The 11755-nt window shown below is 44.6% G+C and overlaps 1 protein-coding gene across 1 annotated transcript in view; it reads left to right on the top strand.

Annotated features, from left to right (window-relative positions):
- The first annotated feature begins 5959 nt into the window (after nucleotides 1-5959).
- The window catches only part of LOC149274294 (nitric oxide synthase 3-like), a 30373-nt gene continuing 24577 nt past the window's right edge, over nucleotides 5960-11755 (top strand). Inside the window, exon 1 of the mRNA XM_089505657.1 lies at nucleotides 5960-6078. Within this exon, the coding sequence (XP_089361783.1) occupies nucleotides 5960-6078 (119 nt within the window). The remainder of the gene's footprint in view (nucleotides 6079-11755) is intronic.

The raw sequence follows: 11755 nt of genomic DNA, 5'->3' as shown, positions 1-11755 counted from the left end.
GTGCAAAAACCACGAATATAAAAAGCAAAGAGACATCATAGTGCAAAAAACACGGACTATAAAAAGCAAAGAGACATCATAGTGCAAAAAACACGAATATAAAACGCAAAGAGACATCATAGTGCAAAAAACACGGAATCTAAAAAGCAAAGAGACATCATAGTGCAAAAAACACGAACTATAAAACGCAAAGAGACATCATAGTGCAAAATCACCAAATTCACAGCCAAATAAAAAATTTAGGCTCATGAAGCATACGTTGGACACGCTTAAGGCCGTGTAAAAAGCCCCTTTTTGGAGAATAATCACTCAAGACAGCGAATATAATTATTATTATTAAATACTTCAAATGAGTAAAAAAATGTTTTCTTTTTTAAATCAAAACACTTAATAATGAATAAAATATAATAATATATATATATTATAATAAAGTGCTCACATAGGCTCACGATGATGTCTCTCTTTGCTTTTTATATTCCGTGTGACCGCTGAAATTGAAGTATTTTCATTTATTTTATCTTGTGGATTCTATGTGATATAAAGCGCTATGTGTTATCTGAATTAATTGTGAACGGCGCAGGAGCCCGCGGGCCCCCAATCACCCACAACCTGAGGAAAACGATACCCCCCCCAGGCAGTGGAAGAGGTGAGACCTCCACGCTCATCACACCCAGGACAGGTAGGGCTGTTTATCCCCTTAACAATGGGCTGTTTTTATACTTTTTGGACCCTCTGTGACCGAGGTGGTTTTAATATTTATTTTATCTCATTTACTAAACCGACACAAATTATATGAATATATAAATCATTATTTTTTTAATTATATTAAATTGTTTCTTAATGATAATAACATTATTATTATTAAAATCCCAGGAACCAAATGTGTTAAAAGGTAATAAGTACCCCGACTTCACAAGCAAAATGTCCCACAGCGCCATCTTTTCCCTCAAGCCCCAAACAGCCTGAAATGCCATCTTTTTCCCTAAACAGGCTGGATTTGAGGGGAAGTGAAATGTAAACGTTGGGAATTTCTGCTGGAAACGCGGCACAGCTTGGATTCAGAGCAGGAAATGGATTTTCCGAACCACCTTGGCAAGTGGATGTTGACTAAGTGTCCAGCTCCTTCCTGTCCCAGGCTGGGTGGGGCATTTATCGCTATTCTGCCCACTGAGCCCTTAGCCATGGAGCCATTCAGCAGACGGTGGTCTGTCTGTGTCTATGGTCTTTGGGTATGTATGGGGTAAAGTGTACAACGCGTGGAACACAGTCCTCCGAATATACCGGACAACCTTTAAAGCTCCTCTGCTGACGCATTACTGTAGTTGATGTAGGAATAAAATTCCCTGGTCCATTTCAGACATTTATAACTGCCCACAGGCATGCTGAACTAGATGACTTCTTCCCCAGCGTGCGGGTGACTTAAAGCCACCGTGAGAATAAAAGCGACTTTAATAGATATGAAGTAGATCATCTTGCGTGTCATCTGAGAACAATGTTTTACGTGGGTTTCAATCTCTTACCGGTGGATTTGTCAGCAGAGAGCAGTAACCGGTCAGTCACAGCCGGGACCGATTTCATATCTTACCGTGGAATCTTAACACAGTATCGATGGGCAGAGAGACAATAAACATTTTAGACTCCAGCGTTTCCCAAGACGTGTGCTGGCCGCCCGCCACACACAGAAGGAAAGAAAGCTGCTCCTGAAACGCTTTCCCCTCAGCTGCCAGATACAAGTTACCGGGAACAGCCTCCGGTGCATGCGCTTAGCTGGGGTGTTACGGACACTGCCCCGGTCCCGGGGGATAAGCATTAACACTTGGCTGAGGTCTCAAGGATCTAGGTCAAACTTCTAACAATGCAAATGCGTTAAAGGATCACACTCACAGGATGTGAGCCACGATAACGGCCACGGACTCCACCCTACACTACAGGGCTCTACTGCCCTAAAAGCCCCATTAATGTGTAAAGAAACAGTGGGAAATGGCTTTATACATTAAACAGGGTAAATTAAACCATTATTCTTTCCCTGGTGCCCCTCTGTCCACCCCGATCCTCCTCTTTTCCCCCTGATCCTCCTCTTTTCTAGGAGGTCAGAATGATTGCTGGGTATGAGGGGATCGCAGGGTTCTACATAAAAATATGTATTATTAGGGCCTTAATGGAAAACAGGGGAAGAGAGGAGACAGGGGCATCCGGGGAGGAGAGAGGGGCACAGGAGTTTGAGGCCATAGCGGCACTCAATGATTGATACTTGGGAGGGTCTGTTATTCACTAATATATTCCAGAGGTGAGTTAGTGGATCAGACAAAGGAGATCATATAATACCTTAGAAAAAGATACCCAACAAATTCCTACAAATAAATCCTGGTGGGGAAAAGGAAAGGTAAAGAGCTTTAAATATAACAATGTCTGTGAATAAATATATTTATATATATATATTTATATCTACATTCCGTGTAACAGAGCAGACACGGGATTATGAGGCACAGACAATCCCGGACCTCCGAGGAGGGCATTCGTGTCGTGTGTGTGCGAGAAGCAAACAGGTAGACCCCAACTCCTCCTGTGTCAGAAACAACGTCAATGAGCAACCTTCCTAACTAGTCCACCCACTGAGACTAATCCTAACATAGAGTAATGTACATAACAGAGTAACATAGTTATATAACGATATAGTAACAGAGTAACATAGTTATATAACGATATAGTAACAGAGTAACATAGTTATATAACGATATAGTAACAGAGTAATAAAATAACATAGTAATAACACAGTAGCAGAGTAATAAAATAACATAGTAATAACACAGTAGCAGAGTAATATAGTAATATAATAACAAAGTAATACAGTTACATAGTAATAACATAGTAACAGAATGATATAGTATTATAGTAACAGAGTGATATAGTAATATAGTAACAGTAATATAGTTAGATAGCGATATAGTAACAGAGTGATAACGTAACATAGTAATAACATAGTAACAGAGCAATAAAGTAACATAGTAATAGAGTAATATTGTAATATAATAACAAAGTAATACAGTAACAGAGTAATAACAAAGTAACAGAATTATATAGTATTATAGTAACAGAGTAATATAGCAACAGAGTAATAAAGTAACATAGTAATCACATAGTAACAGAGTAATATAGTAATATAATAACAGAGTAATACAGTAACATTGTAATAACATAGTAACAGAATGATATAGTATTATAGTAACTGAGTGATATAGTAATACAGTAACAGAGTAATAAAGTAACAGAGTAATAACAAAAGTAACATAGTAATATAGTAACAAAGTAATAACAAAGTAAAAGAATGATATAGTAATAACATGGTAACAGATTAATATAGTAATAGAGTAATACAGTAATATAGTAACATAGTATTATAGTAATATAGTAACAGAGTAATACAGTAATATAGTAACATAGTATTATAGTAATATAGTAACAGAGTAATACAGTAATATAGTAACATAGTATTATAGTAATATAGTAACAGAGTAATACAGTAATATAGTAACATAGTATTATAGTAATATAGTAACAGAGTAATACAGTAATATAGTAACATAGTATTATAGTAATATAGTAACAGAGTAATACAGTAATATAGTAACATAGTATTATAGTAATATAGTAACAGAGTAATACAGTAATATAGTAACATAGTATTATAGTAATATAGTAACAGAGTAATACAGTAATATAGTGCCATAGTATTATAGTAATATAGTAACAGAGTAATACAGTAATATAGTAACATAGTATTATAGTAATATAATAACATAGTATTATAGTAATATAGTAACATAGTATTATAGTAATATAGTAACAGAGTAATACAGTAATATAGTAACATAGTATTATAGTAATATAATAACAGAGTAATACAGTAATATAGTAACATAGTATTCTAGTAATATAGTAACAGAGTAATACAGTAATATAGTAACATAGTATTATAGTAATATAGTAACAGAGTAATACAGTAATATAGTAACATAGTATTATAGTAATATAGTAACAGAGTAATACAGTAATATAGTAACATAGTATTATAGTAATATAGTAACAGAGTAATACAGTAATATAGTAACATAGTATTATAGTAATATAGTAACAGAGTAATACAGTAATATAGTAACATAGTATTATAGTAATATAGTAACAGAGTAATACAGTAATATAGTAACATAGTATTATAGTAATATAATAACATAGTATTATAGTAATATAGTAACATAGTATTATAGTAATATAGTAACAGAGTAATACAGTAATATAGTAACATAGTATTATAGTAATATAATAACATAGTATTATAGTAATATAGTAACATAGTATTATAGTAATATAGTAACAGAGTAATACAGTAATATAGTAACATAGTATTATAGTAATATAGTAACAGAGTAACATAGTAATTTTGGGTGAAAAAACGCTCTAAGTGCATCAAAACCTTCTTGACTCCAAAAGGCGATCAGATTCCTCCTCGGATGGAGAAGCTGTAAATATTAGTTTATTGCGTCATTTATACCCCTGTATTTTCTGCTTTTACCCCTTTTGGAGGCATCTGCTGTATCTGATAGAACCCCCTCTCTCGGCAGTGAATTCCACCCGAGACTAACTCTGCATCAATAAATAGTCTCTCACTGAGAATAAGAGCCGGATTAACCTCACCTAAATAACAAGTCCGCCCGAGATAAACTCAACCAAAGGAATGCCCCTATGCCAATGACAAGTCCGCCCGAGATAAACTCAACCAAACGATAACCCCTATGCCAATGACAAGTCCGCCCGAGATAAACTCAACCAAAGGAATACCCCTATGCCAATGACAAGTCCACCCGAGATAAACTCAACCAAAGGAATACCCCTATGCCAATGACAAGTCCGCCCGAGATAAACTCAACCAAAGGAATACCCCTATGCCAATGACAAGTCCGCCCGAGATAAACTCAACCAAAGGAATACCCCTATGCCAATGACAAGTCCGCCCGAGATAAACTCAACCAAAGGAATACCCCTATGCCAATGACAAGTCCGCCCGAGATAAACTCAACCAAAGGAATACCCCTATGCCAATGACAAGTCCGCCCGAGATAAACTCAACCAAAGGAATACCCCTATGCCAATGACAAGTCCGCCCGAGATAAACTCAACCAAAGGAATACCCCTATGCCAATGACAAGTCCGCCCAACCGCAAATTTTTGCTGGTAACCTAACGGTCTATGACAGCTGATGTCACGTGAGTCACGTAAGGCTGCACGGGGTAGTCTATAAAGACCACGAGTAACAGTTTTGGGTGACGCACTGATGTGATGAAGGCATGGAGTACATGTTTTGCTGAATCTTTCTAGGCTTTTATCCTTTTTACTTTACTGCTGCTGTAAAAGCTCAGTCGGTCTCTCGTGCAGAGCTGTGTCTGGCCAGTCGCCCTCCGAGGTTTAAAAAAGTCAATGTCGGGGGATCAGAGAGAACATACGGGGACTTCAGCCAGTAATGGACTCGACTCCTCTCCTCCCAGTACAAGGAACACATCTCTTACCTAATATTAGAGAATTTGTCACGATAATAACCCTTCAAGGCGTAATTTGGTGCCACATCGCACATTAGGCGACATCATTTCCGTTAAAGGGTTAAGTGGTTCACTGCTGGTTGCACATTGTGTTGCGTGGTTAGGAAATACACAGAGTGAGGTGACCACAGGTGCCCGTCATGCGGGGTGGCCCTCGGCTATAAACATCGCCACAGCCCCGGTATCTGTGTCATTGTCCTGTGTTACATGGTCAGCCGGGCAAGGCCCGCGTGGAGTGGGGGCTTTGGGGCAGGAACACAGGGCGCTGTGATTTGGGAAGGGCTCCTCCTTAGCATTGTTATTTGGGGAAAAAGGAAAAGGCAGTTCCTGTCTTACAGCGAGACTCCGAGAGGGAAGACGCAAGGCGAATGGGTAACTCCGCCAGCCGTCTCAAGGACCTGCAAAGCCCCTTCTCCCTGAACTTCTGCCGTAAGGAGGGGGAGCTGGCAGAGGAGGAGGTAGTGCTAACAGAGAAGGGGAGCCCCAGGTAAGGCCACCCATTCAGCAGCGGTGTATATTTGTTTTGTGAGGTCACCGTACCTTTAAATGTTATCATGCATTCTACTCACACCCTGTAAATGCCACGGTGCTGAGCTATGGGCAATTCAAGGTGTTTCGGGACACAAGGTCACGGGAGGCTCGTACGGACTGTTTGTCGAGGCAGACACTAAGTTTGAGCCCACCTGGGCGCTGTAGCGAGACCGTGAAAAAGACAGCTTCAAAATGTTTAATTAATCTTCGCGTTTCAATCTCAGAGTTAAGGTGCGGTAAGAATAGGAATCGTTTGGAAAATATGTGCACCGGGGCAGCAATTCCTCAAATACCCCCCTGCGTTCAGTGCCTCAGCAGTGCCGAGGAAGCTGTGCCCCGTCAGTAGTGCTGGTCTGCGGGGTATCTAAATATCCATCCAGGTGGCTTAATCACTATGATGTATGTTTGGGCTGGCCCCACACCTGTGAGGGGATCCTGACGTACCCCGTGCTTGTGACCCATTATTATAATGTCTCTTCCCAAAGGGTCGAGCTGAGTCTCAGAGACCAACTCATCCGAGCCGCCATAAAAACACCATCTCCAAAATGTGACCAGTTTGTAAGTCACAGCAAACCATCTACTCACAGCCGAGTTATACAGGGCACCCACTCACAGCCGTGTTATACAGGGCACCCACTCACAGCCGTGTTATACAGGGCACCCACTCACAGCCGAGTTATACAGGGCACCCACTCACAGCCGTGTTATACAGGGCACCCACTCACAGCCGTGTTATACAGGGCACCCACTCACAGCCGAGTTACACAGGGCACCCACTCACAGCCGAGTTACACAGGACAGCCACTCACAGCCGAGTTATACAGGGCACCCACTCACAGCCGAGTTATACAGGGCACCCACTCACAGCCGAGTTATACAGGGCACCCACTCACAGCCGTGTTATACAGGGCACCCACTCACAGCCAAGTTACACAGGGCACCCACTCACAGCCGAGTTACACAGGACAGCCACTCACAGCCGAGTTATACAGGGCACCCACTCACAGCCGAGTTATACAGGGCACCCACTCACAGCCGAGTTACACAGGGCACCCACTCACAGCCGAGTTACACAGGACAGCCACTCACAGCCGAGTTATACAGGGCACCCACTCACAGCCGAGTTATACAGGGCACCCACTCACAGCCGAGTTATACAGGGCACCCACTCACAGCCGAGTTATACAGGGCACCCACTCACAGCCGAGTTATACAGGGCACCCACTCACAGCCGTGTTATACAGGGCACCCACTCACAGCCGTGTTATACAGGGCACCCACTCACAGCCGAGTTACACAGGGCACCCACTCACAGCCGAGTTACACAGGACAGCCACTCACAGCCGAGTTATACAGGGCACCCACTCACAGCCGAGTTATACAGGGCACCCACTCACAGCCGAGTTATACAGGGCACCCACTCACAGCCGAGTTACACAGGGCACCCACTCACAGCCGAGTTACACAGGACAGCCACTCACAGCCGAGTTATACAGGGCACCCACTCACAGCCGAGTTATACAGGGCACCCACTCACAGCCGAGTTATACAGGGCACCCACTCACAGCCGTGTTATACAGGGCACCCACTCACAGCCGTGTTATACAGGGCACCCACTCACAGCCGAGTTACACAGGGCACCCACTCACAGCCGAGTTACACAGGACAGCCACTCACAGCCGAGTTATACAGGGCACCCACTCACAGCCGAGTTATACAGGGCACCCACTCACAGCCGAGTTATACAGGGCACCCACTCACAGCCGAGTTACACAGGGCACCCACTCACAGCCGAGTTACACAGGACAGCCACTCACAGCCGAGTTATACAGGGCACCCACTCACAGCCGAGTTATACAGGGCACCCACTCACAGCCAAGTTACACAGGACAGCCACGTTATACAGGGCAGCCACTCACAGCCGAGTTACACAGGACATACACTCACAGCCGTGTTATACAGGGCAGCCACTCACAGCCGAGTTACACAGGACACCCACTCACAGCCGAGTTATACGGGTCACCACTCACAGCCGAGTTACACAGGACATCCACTCACAGCCGTGTTATACAGGGCACCCACTCACAGCCGAGTTACACAGGACACCCACTCACAGCCGAGTTACACAGGACATCCACTCACAACCGAGTTATACAGGGCACCCACTCACAGCCGAGTTAAACAGGACACCCGCTCACAGCTGAATTACACAGGGCACCCACTCACAGCCGTGTTACACAGGGCAGCCACTCACAGCCGAGTTACACAGGACATCCACTCACAGCCGTGTTATACAGGGCACCCACTCACAGCCGAGTTACACAGGACAGCCACTCACAGCCGAGTTACACAGGACATCCACTCACAGCCGTGTTATACAGGGCAGCCACTCACAGCCGAGTTACACAGGACACCCACTCACAGCCGAGTTATACGGGTCACCACTCACAGCCGAGTTACACAGGACATCCACTCACAGCCGAGTTATACAGGGCACCCACTCACAGCCGAGTTATACAGGGCACCCACTCACAGCCAAGTTACACAGGACAGCCACGTTATACAGGGCAGCCACTCACAGCCGAGTTACACAGGACATACACTCACAGCCGTGTTATACAGGGCAGCCACTCACAGCCGAGTTACACAGGACACCCACTCACAGCCGAGTTATACGGGTCACCACTCACAGCCGAGTTACACAGGACATCCACTCACAGCCGTGTTATACAGGGCACCCACTCACAGCCGAGTTACACAGGACACCCACTCACAGCCGAGTTACACAGGACATCCACTCACAACCGAGTTATACAGGGCACCCACTCACAGCCGAGTTAAACAGGACACCCGCTCACAGCTGAATTATACAGGGCACCCACTCACAGCCGTGTTACACAGGGCAGCCACTCACAGCCGAGTTACACAGGACATCCACTCACAGCCGTGTTATACAGGGCACCCACTCACAGCCGAGTTACACAGGACAGCCACTCACAGCCGAGTTACACAGGACATCCACTCACAGCCGTGTTATACAGGGCAGCCACTCACAGCCGAGTTATACAGGGCATCCACTCACAGCCGAGTTATACAGGTCACCACTCACAGCCGAGTTACACAAGGCGCCCAATCACAGTCGACTTAAGCAGGGCAGCCACTCAAAAACTCTCCACAGCTCAGGTGGGGGCGAGTGAAGCCAAAACCAAATAGCCTGAGAAACTCGACAGCTGTGGAGTCTACTTCAACAGCCACGAGACAGCTTGTGAGTGGAACTTGCGCAGGGATGAGATCTAGCGTTAGACTATTTCCTCTGCTTTTAAAGTTCATGCAGAGAGACGCCCGGGTTCTTTAGCCTCTCATCATAAACTGTTAGCAGCTGGATGTGGATGATAGGACTTGTAGTGGAATCAGAGGCGTTTCATGTTAATGAACGTTTTAAAGCTACTTTTGTGTCATAATAACCACAACAATCTTAGCAAATGCTTCCTGTGTTTGTAAATACCACGTTCATTTATTTAATGGCCCTCCACACTGGTAAGGAAATTGCAGCCGTTTGGGAGCGTGGTCAGTAATCGGCGGCAGTAAAACGTCTTACAAAACAAATTGTTTGAAATACGGAAAGCCGGCCTTCCTGTCCGATGAATAATTAAAAATAATTATCTGTGGACATGGATGCTTCAGACTAACGGATAATAATCCGAGACAGCCAGGGTGTCTGAAACTGTGCATAGCTGCAAACTCTCCTGAACTTGCTGGAGTGAATAAGACGCAGGCTGGGGAGTGTCTACTCGCTGGAGAGAGGTCTCTCCTCTTAGTTTAGCTAAGTGTCAATGTCAGAGCGGCACCTCATTATACCATTTATTTGCAGGCCATTATGTCCCGTGGGTCACAGACTGAGGGCCCTCGGGTTCCCCTAAAAGTAGTCCTAAGTCACTGCAGCGCATGTCACACTGGCTGTGAAAGGGTTAATGATGCTCCTGCCGGGTCGACTAAATCTGACCCTCAGCTATCTTGGCAGGAAATTGGTTATGGTTTCCTCCATAGCAGCACTCTCCACCCTCCACGTATCATTTAACCCTCTAGCTGCCATACCCCTCTTCTTTGAGTGACCTGGCTTTCTCCGCTGTCCTGATTTCCCGGAAAGGCTGGCAGCTTCGTTATTTTGCCCCTTCATGTAGGCAAAGGTGTCAGGACTGTTGCGTTATGGCGGTGTCCCCATAATACGGGTCGAGTTCCCGAACATGGCTGAGACACAGATGCCGGTGACACCAGGGGTGTGGGGTCCGACCGATGCTCCTTCAAGAAAACGCAAGAGACCCCAGGTGGGAAACCAAGACGTGAGAAGGACCCGGCAGGGCAAAGCTGTGACTTTTTGGTGGAATGGAATTCACTCGGGACTTCTGCGCTCACTTTATGAAATCACTCAAAACACTCACGTGTTTTCCGCGTCTCATCTGTCTGCCCTTCAAGGACGTCTATCCCATGAGGACAACAATGTCTCTGCAGATGACCTTTTCTTCACAGAGATGAAGAAATAAAAATACCGATATTCGAGAGACGTTATCTTCCTCTCCGGTCTCTCATGCCTCCCATACTTTCCACCAGTCCAGGAACCTTGCATGAAGCTGCTCTGCAATTTACCCCTTCATCTTCATTGGTCTCTGAAAACTGCACCCCTGCACACCCCCAGGCAACAAAGATTCTACCCCCTAGAGGCAGGGGATCCACCAAACTCCCACCCCGTGTCCAGGGCCGGACTGGAACTGAAAAGCAGCCCTGGAAACATTTGGAGAGCGGCCCCGTATAGTTTATCTGGCGTTCGCGCTCTTATACCCACACGCACCCCTTATACACACCCGCGTCACACTATTTGCCATACAAATAACTATAAAACATTCTTTTTATCACATTATTTGTATTAAAATGCCAGAAAGCAAAGTGTTAAAAGGCCCTAATAAATGAAATGCATTAAATATAACGGAATCAAAACATTTTCTACAGCAAACATTTTTAGATGAAAAAGTTCCATTTTATTCAGTGGAACAAAACAGCGATCGCATTATTCTTCACGATATTCTTGTAAGAAACTTTTATTTCTTTATTAATTCATGTAAACTATTTTTTCATATTTAATAAAAGCTATGATTGAGAAATATTTTTTGTTTTTATTTCCTTTTATTTGCCAACCTGCCCCCCCAGTTATGAACATCTGCCCCCAGGCTTGCCACTCTGCCTCCAGAAATGCCTTATACCCCCTATATGCCACTCTGCCTCCAGAAATGCCTTTTAACCCCTGTATGCCACTCTGCCTCCAGAAATGCCTTTTAACCCCCTGTATGGCACTCTGCCTCCAGAAATGCCTTTTAACCCCCTGTATGGCACTCTGCCTCCAGAAATGTCTTATACCCTATATGCCAGGGGCATATCATGGGACATAGTGGCATATAGGGGGTTAAAAGGCATATCACGGGACACCCCTTTTAAGACGTGGGACGAAGTGCTGAGGCATGGCGATTGGGCGGCGCGGTGCTGCCGCTTTCAATCCCGCTCGCAGCCGCTTAACAGCTGTTTTGAATTTTGGTCTGCCGGCCGCCCGGCCCACTGACCGACCAGCCCACCGGGACATTTCC

This window comes from Sceloporus occidentalis, unplaced genomic scaffold (assembly GCF_023333645.1).
Source record: "Sceloporus occidentalis isolate IW3139 unplaced genomic scaffold, rSceOcc1.0.p SCAF_337, whole genome shotgun sequence".
Lineage (NCBI taxonomy): Eukaryota > Metazoa > Chordata > Lepidosauria > Squamata > Phrynosomatidae > Sceloporus > Sceloporus occidentalis.
Note: the sequence above shows the minus strand (reverse complement) of the source record. Positions and strands in the feature narration are given on the sequence as shown.